Source organism: Cryptotermes secundus, unplaced genomic scaffold (genome assembly GCF_002891405.2).
Source record: "Cryptotermes secundus unplaced genomic scaffold, Csec_1.0 scaffold168, whole genome shotgun sequence".
In the NCBI taxonomy this organism is placed as follows: domain Eukaryota; kingdom Metazoa; phylum Arthropoda; class Insecta; order Blattodea; family Kalotermitidae; genus Cryptotermes; species Cryptotermes secundus.
The window spans coordinates 482,885-501,126 of record NW_019721760.1 but is presented as its reverse complement, the minus strand read 5'-3'; the positions used below and the strand labels follow the sequence as shown (position 1 = coordinate 501,126).

Sequence of the window (18,242 nt, the reverse complement as noted above, 5' to 3'; positions counted from 1 at the left end):
ATTTAAGGATTTAACTCTTAAACAAGAACTATTCCTTCATAACCTCATACCTACAGAAAAAGAAGAAGGCAACCATATATCATAGCATGATGATCCATTTTAAAAGTATATGTATTCAGCGGAAAACACCTTCATTCCAACCTTTGCAAGATGATATAAGATACTATTGTAAAGCACAATCGTTAAATACCGTTACTTGATTTTCAAGATAATCATTAATAAATGTAAAATAAAAGACAATGTCTTATAGATCAATGGCCTGCTGTGGCTACTAATGTTCATGACAATTCTGATACATTGCTTCACACACAATTTCTCACATGAACCCAGTCTTATTTGTGGATAAAGAAGGGTGATCTTTCCATCCTTGCTAAAATTAGATTCTATTTTACAGGTGTCTTAACAAATTAGCGTATTAATCTCTTAATGACTGGCTATATTTTGAAAGATGATGATACTTATATTTAAATACCCAGAAATGCTTATTCATAGCTTTAGAACACTTCAAATATTACTCACAAGAACAAATCGTACACTGCCTAAAGTACAACACACTCAACACACATCAGGTGCTTAACAATCTAGCATTAACATACCCAACCACAGAAATGCTTGCCTATATGAGGAACAGGAGGGGCTGCTTCCAGTGCTACCAACATTAGCTAGCATGCTTACCAACCACAGTTAGTAAAGACACCGGCCAAAACTACAAGAGCCCAACAGCCTCAGAACTAACCTGTCCATGTTCCAAGCTGATCAGAAACAAAATGGCTCCTGTCATGTGGTGCCTTAGAAAACATATGTTTGTGTTAGCAGGTTATGTGTGACTTGAATGTAGTGAAAATGATAGTTTTCCTGTTACAGACTTTGTTACACTGTAGTGAACATCTTAGCATTTTTCTACTTCATTCCAACATTCTATAACATAATCTTACATAGGATATGAATTTTATAACCAAGATCATATTGCTTCAGTGCTCCCCTCTAAAAGACAAGTAAAATTACAGTTCATATTATATGGATGTAGTGATGAATCTAGATCACAGATCATTACATATTACTGATGTAAGTTATCATCATATATTGTTTATGGTCAAACCAATTACACAGAAGTGACAGCATAGAAATGTTATGGCAATAATATTCATACACAAGACTACAGCAAAGTGATGTCTGACTGGTGGCATGTGATAAGATTGTGTCATGTTAGGTTAGTTCTGAGTCTGTCCAGGGCCAAGTGCTGCCTTGCGCTAAACTAACTCACCGGAAAAGCAGTAAAAGAGCGCCGAAGAAAGTTTGAAAGTTGTTATGGCGATTGAGTGCCGAATCAGGGTCAAACTTCATGTTTCCAAAAACCTTGAAAAACAGCCCCAAACATAAACTCTATCCGTGTGTCCCAGCTTGCAGTCATGCCCTAATCAGAGTAACTGGAAACTTCTCAAACATATTAGTTCGAAATAGAGATATAACTGAAAAATAGAGAAGCATGTATGCACTTACTGTAATAAAATGTAATATATCAGAGGCAATTTTGAGTCATTATGCTTGTTATAATCCATGAAGAATGTTAAAAAATAAAAATTCAGTCTGTTAATATAATGCAATTTTGTTCTCAGTAATCCAGTATTTTAAGCTCAGTTTGATAGTTATGATACTTATATTTAGATACCTGTAACTGCAGTATTTAATATTAAGCAGCACACAATATATCTGTTCTGTTCATTACACTACACTACAATAATCCTGTCAATAAATGCACCTGATTAAACTAGTGCCTTTTAGATTATTAGATATTTTACCATTTAATACAGGAAAAAGGCTAACAGAATGTTGCCATTAAATATGAACCATTACAGTCTGCATGGAGATACATAATTAAAAAACAACAACAAATTTCCAGCAACTGATTCACTTAACTTTATCATGTGGTGAATCAATTTTAAATAAGAAATCAAAATACTCTTCTTTATAAGCCCAAGAGTTTGAGAAGTTGCAAGTTTACCCACCAATTAAGGCTATGCATTATACAAACTATGCACCAACTTGTACATTTCTGGACCTCACAGATCACCTCCTACACAATTTTCCCTAACAGAGAAATCAAGAAACAGAAAATACTGTCCACAGTTGACTATACAGTATTACTGCTATGACAGAACTTTTTACCATTTTCCTCAATGCAAGGCATGTATCAGGGTATGTTTACTTGAACTAAAAAACTATATGTACATCTGCAGTCAAAGAATGTTAAGAACTGAATTCAAAAGGAATGTGGACTTTTGGCAAGAGCTTAGGTCTCCAAGAACAGTACACAGATTAAATTTCCAGTCTGTTCACGTATGATCTGTATTCAACGAGGCTTTAGTAGGCAAACATTTTGCTTGTTTCCTATGACTCCTGCTATATCATTACCGAAACCATTCTCTCACTGTTTCAAATACTATCAATGCTAATGAAATATAACTCATCTGCTAGATTATATGAAATCCTACAATAACAGTTCCTGTGATACTGAATTTCGTTTAAAGTGTGGTGGTATGTGGGACATTTATATACATTCTGTATCAATTAGACAAAAAGTAAGTTATAACTGAAGAGAACTGCATTCAAAGAATGCTGTCTTCTGGGATGTGGAGCCATGTAGATCTTGTGTAAACTGACATTTCAGAGGAACGTATTGCCTCCATCTTCAGGATAGAAAAATCTGCGAGCAAGGAACCAGCATGAGCAGGTGGCTGCAGATTTGCCGATTCTTATACCCTGAAGATGGAGGCGATAAGTTCCTCCGAAACGTCAGTTCACATAAGATCTACACAGCGCCATATCCAAGAAGACAGTATTCTTCATAGTGACTGCTGTGAAAACCTCAAATCTTAGATAGAACTTCATAATTCAACATGTGTGTAAGTCAACTAAGGGCAAGGGCATACCAAGGAAACTGGCAACCAGAGTTTTTAAGAATTGTTATCAGCCTGAGTTGAATACCTGCTATTGAATAGAGCAGTGCAAATTGAAGGGACAGAAATACAATTTCCTCATTTTGTGCTGCTCCATTTGGTAACATGTGTTCAACTCTGGCTGATAATAATTCTTGGAAATTGCAGTTGCCAGTCTCCTTGCTGTGCCATCGCCCTAATACTCAGGAGTTATTGGTTTCAACCCATATACTTTATCTCCCAGATAATTTAATAGATATCAATGAAAACTTGCACTAACAGCTGTCATTGGGAAAATTCCAGTTTGGACCCTGTTGGCCCACAGTGAATCCTACTTTATACAGTGCTCAGATAAATCTTTATCAAATTTCTTGAAAATAACTCAGCATAAAAAAAATTGGTACAGATGATTTGAATTTCAGGATTACTGGGTTTTTGGATTTTGTCCATTGCCTGGTATTCTAGTAAACACAGAAGAACACAACGTTTCAGAAACTGGATGTGATTCTGAAATGTTGTGTTCTTTTGTGTATTCTAGAATACTGGACGATTAACAAAGTCCCAAAACTCAGTAATCCTGAGTGCTACACAACATTGTCAGAACCTTTTAGAATGAACATCATATGAAATATGTCATATCACTACTATTTCTAATTTTAATTTAAACATGTATTTATATTGTGTATATTTAACAAAATATGACAAAATATTCTTTATACAAAGTAATTTATATTTCTGATCAACTGTGTTATAAAACACTGTCTGCAATAAACCCCAAGAGCCAAAAGGCATAAATGTAAAACTGCACAGAACACGTTTGGCAACTCTTGTATATTCTAAAATGGAGTGTCCCTTTCCATGCTTTACAGTGAAATGTCCAAGTTAATATTTCACCACTATCATAAAATAACCAATAGTACCCCCATTCACCCCAAAAATAGGTTGTATGGCAGAAGTAAGAAACAGTGTAGGATTATCATTACACCAGATCTAAAGCTATTTCTCCTATGGCAATATAAATCAGAGTTCTCTAGTTACAGATATATGTCACATTGCAGGAACTCAGAAAAATGACAGGTTTTAATTTTCCTAATAGCTTTTTTTTGGGAGGGGGTTATGACTTGTGCTGATTTTTAAACTGAGAGTAGCAAAAATTAGATTTACTTTTAAATATCACCGAAATCTTCCTAAGAGCTTATTTTAGATGATGGACAATATAAAACATACACAGAATTGGAATGGGCCAATTGCCTAATCTTTCAGCATTGTCATAGCACAATCTGTGCATTCAAAATAGCTCAGTAAGCATAGTGACTATAGTTTGAGGATAAATTCCAGCAGGTGGAGATATTTTTGGGTACTCCACCTTATTAAAATTGCTAGGGCATGATGCTAACCATTCACTTTTCCAAAGTTGAAAATGTATGGAGCTATTCTCCATTCTCCCATTTATCCTCATGGCGTGGTGCTTAATTAAGCACAGGGACAAATTTACCTTCATTGTTACAATAGCATAATTTTAAATTAGTTTAGTTCAATTATGTTTTTTTGGGGGGGGCGGGGGGAGGGAGTGAGTGGGGTGAGACTGAGTCCACTGGGTACATCAGCCAACTGTACCAGCCCCAGATGATAAAGTAAAGCTAGCCCTGTAACAGACCGTGAATGCCCATAGGGTTGTGAGATGTTGAGGGTCCCACATTATCTAGACAGTGGGCTCAAAGATGGTGGTAAGTTTGTCAGCCTTACGCGCCAGCCGCACTTTACTCCCCAGGAAAATTATTTAATTAATTCTTGGTACTCATTTCTGTTAGAGGCTGAGTTGACCCCAGGGCCATAGTGCGGCTGGAAGGATTAGGTCAATTGAAAAAAATCCAGTGACCTCATCAGGACTTGAACCCATGACCTTCCAGCTTGTAGCATAGCCTCTCAACCAACTATGCTACCGCAAACCCCAGATGATAAGAGATGATAAATATGGAGCAGTTGGTGGAATGAGAATTGGCAGGGTAAACTGAAGTACTCGGAGAAAACCTGCCCTAGTGGCCTGGGATAGAACCTTGGCTGCCACAGTGGGAAGCTGGTGACTACCCACCTGAGCTATGGCATGGCCCTACATTTTAAATTACTATGAAGACACAGAAATATGCACAAAGCCTTTTCTTTTTTTAAATAAAGAGTTGCAGACTGTCTTAGAGGTATCATAATACTCATATAAATCAAGACATATTTAATCCATTTCAGGTTTTCAGAGTGCTTCATACCCACAGTATGGTAATATAAATGTGAAAACTTCTGGGTATGAAGGGCAGTTATGTATGAAGTGTTGACATGTGTTTTTCTAGCTTCAGTAAAATTAGTTTATAATCTAAAAACTAGACAGATAGGATTCCATGGTCAGCTTTTGCAGAGTTGGTGAAAATGTTCAAGTCTCATAACAGCAGAAAACATTTTAATATTTCAATTTCTAAAGCTGGGCCAGAGAACAATTATACCACATTCTGAATGTCATAAACAAAATTGAGAGAGCTGCTGCTAGATGGCTGGCTGTGTAAATATCCATTATATTTTAACTAGTGTATGATGATCCATCAAGGATGATGAAAGAATCATGTCCTCTCTCTCTCTCTCTCTTTCATTTTTATCTATCATGTATTTATTCCCTACCTTCTCTTCTCATGCATAATTTTCCCATTCCCTCCATTTCTCCATTCTACTGTCCTTTCTCTGTCCCTTCCTACCCACCTGTTCTTCATATTAGATTGATTCTCTGACTCTGTTTTTCCAGTCTTTTGACCCTTTCACACCTCATCTTCCTTTCATCCCTCTGTAGTCTTTGCAGATCCCTTTTTTTCTCTATCCCATTATCATTCCTCTCTTGTTATCTCAGCAAAGATAGAAAATATTTTACATTTTCCCTGTGTTCTAGCAAGAGTGCAATGGGTTTACTCTGAGTTTGATGGGAAATGGCTATTAGTTATATGCATGTTCTCTTCAGTTCAGATTCATCAACAAATTTTGTGCAAGCATGTGTCATAAGAACTTCACTAAATATCATTAAAACATTCTGACATACCAGTAACCCTGTCAGCACATTTGTTACTACAGCCATTCAATTTATTCTGGATAAAGTACTCATCCTATGAAACCTTAATTGAAGAAACAACTATATACAGGATGTATCAAAACTCAATGGCAAAACTTCAGGAGCGGACTCCTCATATAGAAAGAAGAAACAAAGTGTATGACAGCATGGTTCCAGAAATGCATAATTACAGAGTTATCCAACCTTTTAGTAATGTTAGTACAATCCGACACTCCCAACACTGTTGCACTGTTACACTGAATCCATCTGTAACGCCAGCTGGAGCACTCTGGTCACGTGTCAGAGGAAATGTTCAAAATGAACTCCTCCTGCCTGAATACTGGCCTCTGCTTGTCGTTACATGGAGTGCCACACACGATCAAAAATGCCCAGTGTAGTGTGTACTGTCTGACAGGCTGTCACAATGCATGCATGGAAAGTTGGTACATCAGCAACAGCAGTCAAATACACGGCAGACATGCAAAATTCCCATGTTCGCATAGGTGGCAATGGATTCCTTCAAATGTCTTTCGGTCTGGCAATCTGCACATTGGGTAGGGTTCCTGATACAAGCGATGTGCCTCCAAAGTATTACCATCCACTAAACCATACATGTAATGCATGTTTGCGAGTTCTTTGTTTGTGTACATTATGTATCACTTCACAGCAGACTGCAAACAACACTTAATAATCACAGACAACAGATGTCATACACACTTTTTTGGATACGGCTACAGCTACTTAACTGGAGACAACAGGATATCATCTGCATGTCCTAGAGGTATTCAGGCCCACATCAAATTGATTTGCAACATGATTACTTGTGTAACAATTGTGATCGGTGACTCGCATTTTTATTCTGGCTAACAGGACGTGTTGGCATGCACTCCATAAATTACACACTCGGATAACTCTGTAATTATGCAGTTCCAAACCCATGTTGTCATACACTTTGTTTCTTCTTTCTATATGAGGAGTCCGCTCCTGAAGTTTTGCTGTTGAGTTTTGATACACTCTGTATATTCATTACCAACATTTTTATTTGCAAGTAAACTGTTAAATCTGATACTGCAGAAACATTTATTATAATGAGGGAAGTTAATCCAATTTTAACTTAAAATCTGAATTACTGAAATAAGATACTGTTACAAAAATTAGTATTAATATGTAACATTGATTGGCTGTAATATTTAGATTTATAGAAATATTATGGCATTGCTGTTTCCCCAACCTCTGAAAGTAAGTGGACTACAGATTCACTCATGTAATGACTTCCTGGTGGCTAATACAGACTCCAGTGCAGTGACCAGTTTCCTCTAACAAATAAATCAATTGCTAAAGGGACACACGGACACAGTACAGCTAAACTACCACCAGATGTCACTGCTTCATGCTGTGAAGAATAAATCTAGAAAGAATTACATTAACTTTAACCCACACAGCTAGATAAAAATTGTTATACAATCTAATTCCTAGAATTTCTGTGAGAAAAAATTGATATTTTCTTAATAACCTTTCTATTTCTGGATTCTGAGAGTTACTTTATGTTGAAAATAGAAGCTTAATATTTGTAATCATAATGTAGGGCTGGATGCAAAACCTATTTCTCATTAACCATATCTAAAAATAATTTCTTTCTTTCACATCTTGTCATGTCATGGTGTGTATTCCAAAACTATTATGTTTGAATTATGTACAAACTACAAAAATACATCTTCCTTCCATCTTAACATAAAACTGACAACTGCCATGTATCAATTTTTTCTTACAGAAATGTATTCAAACATATCTATTGCGTTGAATACTAAGAAAACAATTTAAGTTTTACTAACTCTATGTAATGTCTAATTATAAATTATCAATAAAGATCATGAAAACCATCAAAACTAACACTTATTGTAATTAAGTCAACTGCAGAGAAATAATTAAGACTGACAATGATTATAAAATAATCATACAGATGCTGATTCAAGTTTAAAAATCACTGATCATTACCATTATTATATACAAATTAAAAACTTTTACTGAATTGTCTGAATAAGGTGGAACAAAATAAATTTTTATTATTATCAATGGAGAATTCTGAAGCATAAATTAATTGCTTTGGGGGCAATATGTCAGTATATGGAAGCATTTTATTTAATTGTTTTATTTATTTATTGTTTCTTTAGCAATGCTATTAGTAGCTCAAATTATAGAGGGTCAAATCATAGAATTACTACTGAATGGTGAATTGGAAAGGACGCAGAGAAAAGTAGTAATGGTCTAATGTGAGGTACTCACATTTACCTGGAGTGACTGAGAAAACCACCAAAAGGCCTCAGTGTGGATAATTGGTGTCTGTCGACAATCAAACTGGTCATCTCCCAAATGCAAGTGTGAATGATAACCACATAAGTCACCCTGCTCAATACGGAAGTGTTTAACTGTAATAGGTTTCAAAGAACATGCCAGTGCACTACTGGTATGCTGTAGAGACTTCAGAATTAAGCTCTAAGGAAGTTAAATAGAAACTAAGACTTTAGTAGGTGATCTCTGCACACCAATTTTCCAGTAACATGTATTTATAATATAATTAAAGATGTTAATAGTAGACTTAATAAGCTGAACTATGGTTTCTGGCTTCATACTTGTCATTAATCTGATAAAGATATAATGTACAAATTTTGTGTTCCCAGGCTAGAGTGTTAAGAAACAATTTAATTTGTAAATATGGTAATGAATCTTTATGGGTATCTCACAAGTATCTTTGTGCACGAGCTGCATCTCACTGGTCTACACAAATGAGAAATGCCTTATATGATGAGAATAGCTGGCCTATGATATGTGGGAAACTGCTGGAAACAAATCAACTAGTTTATTTTTGCAAACTTCTGTCTCCTGGGATATAATGCAGTGTAGTCTATTGAAAGTCAACCAGTGGTTTGTAGGAATATGTTGCCTTCATGAAGTAGGTAGCAATCAAACTCTGCCTGTTGTGTGCTTCATGTTGGTTTCTTGTCTGCCTTAATATTTGGCCATAAAGATGGCACAGGGATTTGTTTCTCCAAAATCTAGGTTGGCTTTCACCAGAATGCATGGAATTATATCTCAGAATATGGAACTATTTATAGTCACTGTTGTTAGAATCTTGAATCCAAAACAGCATAAGTTTCCTCCTATGTTTTCACAAATTTCCAACTCACTCACTTAAGAAACTACTGCTACTCAAAGATATTTTTCTTAGTTCCTTTGCCATATATCCCTTTTGGTAGTTTTATTTATCTTTACATTACTATTTTTGTATTTTATTTCTTTCTGTCATTTTCTGTGACTTCTATGGCTTCTACTTTATAAAGCAGTCTATATTAGGGCCAATTCTCCCATTGCTCATGCCCCAGATCCCATTCTTTTCTTCCCCATACTTATAACATTTCTCCCTATGTAGCTTATTCTTCTACCCTGAAGTGGAGGCAGCAGGTTCTTCTGAAATGTTTCTACCTACCTACCAATCGACACAGTACATAGACAAGTGAGTAACATGCTTCATACAATGTAACATTCAGATATTCTTCTGTTTTATCTTTTATTTGCCTGATTACAAATACTGTTCTTTCAGATCCAATATTGATACCAAAGCCAGTGCCAACACTCACCTACCTAAACTGCACTGAAGAGAACTTGAGTCTCATTTCTGGCAAACCACAACAGCTCTGAAGGAATTTGAACAGATCTGAGAAACTCTAAGCAACTAAACAACTGAAGTGACTCCAGACAACTCTCAATGGCTCTTAACGTTCACAGGCAAAACCATCGAAACCCAGTTTGAGTGAGAACAGCCCAGACAGGCACAGATGAAAGTACAGCAGGTTGTTCAAAGGCATGCACAGGCCTAATCTAACCAACCCTGACTGGTAAAGTGCAATGAATAATTCAGACAGATTTGCTGAAACCAAGCTAGTGACTCTAATTCAAAGCCAAAATTAAGATAAAGACAGGCACCAACATCAAAACCAATGTTCACCTAACTTAAACTAAAAAACTGTCTTGATTCACAACTCTGAAATAATTTTAATGAACGTGAACTAGGATCATTTCTAGGCATTTCAGCATTTGAAAAAGTTATAAATACATCAAATATCCAAAATTATTCACCATAAATATTAATTCGGTCTATCATGGCATTTTGACTAATCATGTAACTTGTGTGTTTCACTTCATTTTGAGTTGAATAATTTTAATTGTTAACTTTCATTTTGTATCTTACACAGAATAAAATTCATAGTTCTGTCTTCTATGACCACACAGGTTGATACTGGTTTCCTATAAAGCTGTGAAATAATAGGAACTGATTGGTAAATAGACTATAGCACTTAGATATCAGTTGTGGAAAAGAATAGTACAAATTTTTGTTTAATAACTTGAGAGAGATGATATCCAATTCCATTGTCTGCCAGAGTCAGAACAGTGAATTTCAACTTCAATTCTAAGTAATCATTTTATATAATCACTGTCAGTCCTCCAAGTAATTACTTTCTAAACTAGTATGAAAATCATAATGCTATTATGTGAATCATTCTTATCAACTATTAACTAGAGAAGATCATAAACACTGTAGGTAAGTGGCTGCTACAATCTAAATATTTCACCATAAACACCATACAAAAACAAAAACAAAGAAACTCCGTGATTTTAGTCCGCAAACGAACTATACCGTACTATACTCTTAAAATTCCAAAACAATGCAATATGAATTGAGTCATTCATCAGCCTTAATATTACAACTTTCCATAAAACAGACATTAAATATCAGAGTTAAGAGAAGTATTTAAAAAATGAAATGGAAACCATGTACATAGCCAAGACACATTTCTCCTTACATTATTACCGAGTTAAATTAAATCTATTGTTAGCAATTGCAATGGAAATTATGTAAGATCTGCAGATTACCCTATTATGATAAGAGAGAAGGGCGCTGGGTAAATGAAAGATCTTGTAGATATAATTCTCAGGTCTAACAGTATTCTCTTATGGGTGCCAATAGATAATCCTAGAGTACAGATTTTTGTTTCATTCTTGCCTGAAACATTGAATTTACGATGGCCAAAGCTTTCTTCATTGGTGCCTATCAGAGTTGCTAATGACTGTATTCAACAATGTGTGTGTTTCTGGGTGGGTAGGCATTCATATGGCCTTGAATTTCGTATAATGCATAAAATATGTCCTTATGTTTTTCTGGTTGTTGCTTAACGTGTTGCTTTGGCGTTTAGGTCTAGGCACGCTGAATTTGAAGGTTTTCTGTTCTTGCAAACCTTGCAGTTTCCATCTTCAGCTTTGATGACTTGGGAGAGTTTTGGCAACTCTTACATTAGGCATTGTGTCAGAAGTGAAGTGACAATTGGATGAAGAGAGGAGCAGGTTTCTAATCAATAGGAAGTGACCAAGTGGTTAGTGAAATAAGTGATGCAAATATTTTGAAGGTAAATTTGAAAAGAGGGGGTGAAAAATGATTCAGCAATCATGTAGTTAATGAAAAGAGGAGATAAAAAATGTTCTCTAGTGACCACATGGTCATGAGAAGAAGTAGGGAAAAAATGTTTCAGTGATCATATATTTCTAACAGGTGATGGGAGATATTTTATTTCCTTTTCTCCTCCCCCCAGCAAGAAGAGAGACAGCTCAGTGAATGCTACATGAAGGTGGTTCAGTATTAAATTTGTTTGGGAGGGGGTAAAGCGGCAAAGTCAGGATTTACTCAGTCTATATCCATCTTCATAGTTAAAGTTACAGGAATGTTTTGTTATTCTAATAGTTTCCCTGAATCCCTCTGGATTTAGACAGTCCAGACGCCATTTAACAAAATGGCATCCTGCTTCAGGTCAACCAAGGACAGACAACCTCTGAATAAAATTCTGGGGTTCACAAGATCCTCTGCTCATATGGCTATGCATATATGTCAGGCACCAGACTGAAGAACTAGGAACCAGCAGTACTAGAACACTCCCCAGAGACAAAACAAAACACTGACTTCAACAGAACAGAGGTCACAGCCAATGTTGAGATGTACCATTCTTGAATCACCAGGAAAGCCATGAAAATAATAAAAACTCCCATAACTTTAACCACGAAGACAGACATAGCTGAAGCATTTTTCTCCCACTTCTACTCAGGACCATCTGGTTTCCAGAAAATTTTTTACAACTTCCTTTCATTAACCACATATTTGCTACTTCTTGGTTAGCACCCTGCTCCTCTACTGATCCAACCATGTCTACATCTCCTGCGTAGTGCCTAATGTGACAGTCATATAAGACCCCCCCGCCCAAGTCATTAACTCTGAAAATGGTAACTGCAAATTTGCTGAAACATTAGAAAATCTTCAATATTCTATGCAGGTAGTCCTGGACGACAAAGCCGCACAATACAAAATATGGTTACATTTATTATAGTGGTGAATATCATTCATCATGAGGACACTAATATGAGGAAATGAACTAAGTCACTGAAAGTAAGAAGCTTGGAGTCTAGCAACGAAATTGCTAGGTTTAAAGATCGTAATTCGTTTTCTCTTACCATACAAACACTTTTATGAGTTTTCGTTCTTAAAGTTGGAAGAGAAAACTTGGTAAGCAATCTCACACACAGTAAGGATATTTGTTTTCCATTGTAATGCAATATATACCTAACAACGCAACAGAAACCAGGAGCACTGTAAGCTAACATTGTGCCAATTCTTTAAAGAAAAATAACGATTACATTGCGTTTATTAACCTTGTGCCCATTTGTACATGATTAACATTACAAATTCAGATTACTACCATTGGAAACTGGAGACAAATGGTAAAATGTAAAGAAGACATGAAAACTAAATATAACATTTTTTTCATGTACTTCACAAATTATATGCAAAAAGTAAGGATAAAATTTTGTAGTCTGTTTGACCAAGTGTTAAGACACACATATACCAATCTGTTAACAATGCTTTAATATCAGTGTTTTACCAGATACAATCTCATTACCACATAAGTGTGTTTCAGATACATGTTCTTGCTATTTTATTGTCTGGTGAGAGTAAAAATATGGAAACAGAGAACATGCACTATTTATTAGTCTATGGAAATGAAAAATAATAAAAACTAATGACAAGGAGAAAAGTTTCGAATTTCTAAAAAAGAGTACCCATATTTTATGTTCAGCAAATATTTCCTATGAATGGACTGTTTTGATAATAGTAAAACACTTTCTTGAGTAGGACTGAACAGGCATTAAATAGCATTGAGGAACATCATGTAAGAACCATTTCAGTTAGGACTTCTGGTGCTGGAGGGTAAAGATGTGCCCACATTCTACACTACTACATAGTCTGACAAATGGCTCATAGATATCAGTGAAACACAACAGTCCACTAAGTGTTAACATCTGATACATGGGAAAACCTTGTTCCACAAATAATAGTTAATAATTGCTATCTTTGTATAGTCAACCAATACAAATCTTGAACATCCAGCCCCTTTAAAGAGACATGTTGCACACATGGGGAGTAAAAACAAATGCATATACAGTTTTGGTGGGAAAACCATTAGGGATGAGAACGCACTTTGGAGAACTAGACATAGACAGGACTAAAATGGGTGTTAAATACATATGATGCAAAAGTGTGAACTAGGTTGAGATGACTCAGAGTAAGGTCTGTGGAGATGGACATTTTTATGAATGCTCATGTTGCTCAGAAGGAGGGCAGTTCTTGGTCAGCTGACTAACCACAAATATTTCAAGGAAGAACATCCAACACAGAGTTAGTGTTAGATTTATTTAATCAGTTTGAAAATGTATGTAATTTACTTTTCTATTTATTCCTGCATCAAGGGGGGGGGGCATTTTAGGACTACAGTGCTGTACTCCTCTTTATCTCATATATTCTATAAATTTGTGACTGTAATCATTTTACAAATATCAGCAGAGAATTTTAATAACTTAAGTTATTAGTGAATTAATTTTAAAGGCTTTTAGCAAGCTACAAGTATGCTTCATAACACACAAGCATTCAATTAACATATTTTATACTTATATGGTATAACACAATACATGTACATTTTAGAGAAAACTATTAAATGAAGATAAACATATTTTAAGTCCCATGCATGTTATGGAAACATACAGGGGGAGAGAAGCTAAAGTTTCAAGCATTCTTGACAGTAGAACCATAGGGAGGTGTGTGGCCAACTCTCCCTCCTCAAGATGATTTTCTGGAAAAGTCCCTGGTCTTCATAGGTTAGGAGACATTTTGAATAGAGTTACAGAGAGGAAAGTACCCAGTGATCATGCTGGGAATCAAACCCTGGTCATCCACTTATATATAATGTATAACTATCATTACTCATTCACTCATTAACTCATTCATGGAGTTGAGTCCTTCTTGAGAAACAATCAATTGTGCGGCTACTCAAGAACTTCCCAGCATTTTATGGAACCCAAAAGTTCATTACTATGTTCACAAGAGCCATTCAGTGGTCCCTATCCTGAGTCAGATCAATCCAATCCCACCATGCCATCCTATCTCTCTAAGATCCATTTTAATATTGTCCACCCACCTACATCTTTGTCTTCCCAGTTGTCTCTTTCCTTCTGGCTTTCCCCCCAATATCCTATATGCAATCCTCTTATCCCCCTTGGAGAGGACTAAAAAAATAAAGTTGTTATGAAAGATCACAAGAAGCTTCAGACCTGGACAGATAACTATCATTACACACCACAAAATCTGTTCCCAGCTTATATTATTTTCCAATACCTTAAAAAAGTTTCTGCGCAATTTCTGAGTTGTATAACCCTTAAGTACATTAAGAAGAACAAGAACATTAGTCTTTTTTATCACTAGAGTGTATTTGTTTTACTGTATTCCATTTTAACACAAACTTCTTGCAGTTAATTTGGAAGTGAAATATTGTTTCAAGGACTTTTGAAAGAAATAAAATCAGGATAGTCATGATGGAATGGTTTCTGCTATCTTTTTGGAATTACAGGAGATTATCCAACATAAATTACAGATAGAAAACATTCAACAAAATTGTCTTACAAAGAGCTGGATGTATAATTACAGGCAATAAATGCATATAATTTGATTAGCATTATTTGGGTAAAAAAGATGGGAAAAACGGTTTTCATACCTGCATGCCAATGATGGCATAGATGAAAAACAGCATGGCGATCAGCAAACAGACGTATGGCAGCGCCTGTAAGCAAGATACACATGCAAACACAGGCCATATTAGTCAATCTAGTGATGTGAAGATATTCTACACATAATCTCAGTCACAGGTCCAATCTCTGAGCTGCTTCAATAAAGCATGCACTACTCCATTATTCCAAGGAATCAGAGAACTTTATGTGGGGTGCCAGCTAGGAGCATGCATAATTGATCACTGAAATTACAATTAGTAGCTGTTTGGGTTCTGGGTGGACCCTACCAAGGAATTGAGTGTTTTTCTTCTCATCCAGCTCACAGTCAGTCACTTCATTGACTGCATTATTCATAAACCAACTAGAATTATAAGAATATGAAAAATATATAATTTATTATAATCACTAGAAATCTTGTAATGATGATACTGAATTTGCAAACTCAGCAGCAAAGATTGCTGACTGTGAGGGTAAGAATTTTATTGTTATACACTTTGCATACCTGACATATATAAAAATGCAACTTTCCTGTGTTTCCTATTTCCTGTCATAGATCTAATAAAGAACACTCAAATAAATTGTACACCTTGTTGTAGCTAAGACATACAGGAGGAATGGTTAGCAATGTGTGACGTTTCCAGTAGACTTTTGGATGTGATTTGAATCATCATTCACACTTCTGTGAGTTAACTTCAATTTTTTCACACGAGTTTCATTCCTTTCTTTTAGCTATTGTAAACTGACAAGGACATAAACCATATCTCATGTGAAGAACAGGTGCTTCTGCTTGTTTTAACATACAATGAGTAATGCACCTTTCTGTGAATTTTGAGCCATGTAAAAAGAAAAACATGATACAATTAATTTTACTAGTTAATTTTGGGAAAGTTAAAGATCTGGACAGTACAACATAAATATAGCATATTTTGAAAGGAAAATGTTATTTGACAAAGGAATATCTTCATTTTTCAGAGAATGTGTTAGAGAGTCAGATTAGAAGGCAACTATGAGGCCTACACTAGTCTAGCTTAATATGATGGAAACATCTAATTTTACTTTGTTCACCAAACCAAACAAGTACATTTCAATGACCAATTTTGTCATCCTTAAGTAGATGCTATATTTAAGCCTTTGGATAGCAATATCTAACTTTTAATTACACAGCATGGAACTTGCTATCTATCTTAATTTAGAAACATATGCATGCATTTACTTCCATTTGCCCTCTTTTACTTGAAAACATGCTGGAGAGTACAACATTCAACATGCTCCTACTTCTTACTTGATCTGGGATACAAGACAAATGAAATGAAAGTGATATGATCTCCTTTAGCAACTGGAGATGGTAACGGTCATTATGCACCACTAGGAGTATGTTTAAGATGTGTTTGGTAACAACTAAATAGTTTTATTTTAAACTGATGTAACTGAAGAAAATTAGCTTAAATATTTGTTACAATTCCTTCTGTTACTCAGTGCTATATTCAATAATAAAATGTCAACTCTCTAGTTTATTTTCATTATACTTCATAAAGAGTTTTTCTGCTGAAAGCCATCATGAAATACTCTACACTTTTGTGTTTACTAATTCATTGATTGTGTAAATAACATCTTTGTCCATATATAAACCACAGTCTTCTTCTCAGAGTCAGGTTAAAACTTATCAACAGTTCTTAGGAGGGGTCTCTGGATTGTGTAGATTTAGTAAAGGTATTATTTCATTGTTATGACCAAAAGATGGGGTTTAAGCTTCAATTAAATGATATATCAACATGAACTTGAATACAGCTAATGTTACCAGCTAGTGGCATTCTAAGACAAATGATAATATTAATTTTCTGATTTTATTAGAGCTCAGAACCTTATGTCAATCCAAACAAATTCAATTAACATATTTTAAGTAATGTATGTAATAATGTGGAGTGATATGAAACTTCCTTACTTTGATTTGTCCTGACATATATATAATGATGTAAGTGCATAATTAATTCTCATAGTTGGGGGTGGAGTCCAGCTGAGTCCACTTGGCACGTCGGCCACTGATTGTCCCATTGTACCTGCCCCGGGTGATTATGATGATGGATAATTTGGTGGAATGAAGATGGCAAGGGAAACCGAAGTAGTCAGAGAAAACCTGCCCCAGCGCCACTTTGTCGACCACAAATCCCACTTGGCCAGACCTGGGCTCAAACCCAGGCCACCGCAGTGGGAAGCCAGCATCTAACTGCTTGAGCTATGGCACGGCCTACGTAAGTGCATATATTTTCTTTCATTTCAAGGCACCGCACAATGTTTGAATGAGTGTGATATGTGTAATCTTAGTTTCAGTTCACAGTGTGACTGCATGTTGAATCTGTTGTCTTTGGTACCATTATTATCTTTTTCATCTTCTGTCTACTTATTCTATATTCTTAACCGTAAGAAGGAGCAGTTAAATGAGCAATAATCACATTTAGGGTAACTCAAAAAATAAAAATGTATATAATTTAAACTTGATTTTTTCATTCTGAATATATATGAATCAATGAATGAGATGGAAGAGTGAAGAATGATGATGACAAACATATATGCCTCATATGACAGCCTCAAGAGTATGAAAACCAACTATGTCACTCCAAAATTGTCTCATCTACCAAGGTCAGGTAAAAATACAGTGCTTCATACATGAGTTAGCTAACATAATTAGAAAAGAGAGTCAAAAATGATTGAAAAGCTACTATATGGTGGCAATATGCTGAGTGAACTAACGCAGCCTGCTAGGGGTTTATGTGTAGTGCTCATGTCAAAATAGTGAGAGACTTGGACCTGAGATTTGCAGTGAACTGTAATGATGGTATACCAACAAGCAAGCCATGCATCTACATAGAATACTAGTTGCAACCTTGCAACCATTAGATACAAAGTGTCAATTTTGCTATTCCTTTGATATTAAATACAGTATTTTCATATTTTTATCAGTATTTGAAAGTCTGATAATTTAGATGTTTGACTTAATATCACAAAAACTTATGTTACATTTCAAAATATATACTGCTAATGTATTTAAGGTGAACTATGCTATATGAATT

At 35.4% G+C, this 18,242-nt stretch overlaps 1 protein-coding gene and 1 long non-coding RNA gene across 3 annotated transcripts in view; one reads left to right on the top strand and one right to left on the bottom strand.

Annotated features, from left to right (window-relative positions):
* LOC111875626 (voltage-dependent calcium channel type A subunit alpha-1) overlaps positions 1–18,242 on the bottom strand; it is a 500,175-nt gene that overhangs the window by 55,241 nt on the left and 426,692 nt on the right. For both annotated transcript variants that reach the window (XM_023872012.2, XM_033755887.1), the window contains one exon: positions 15,162–15,227. In XM_023872012.2, the coding sequence (XP_023727780.1) occupies positions 15,162–15,227 (66 nt within the window). The remainder of the gene's footprint in view (positions 1–15,161; positions 15,228–18,242) is intronic.
* Positions 798–17,196, top strand: LOC111875627. Its single transcript, XR_002844758.2, has 4 exons — positions 798–1,065; positions 9,446–9,529; positions 9,617–9,911; positions 17,172–17,196. It is a non-coding gene; the product is annotated as an uncharacterized LOC111875627 (long non-coding RNA).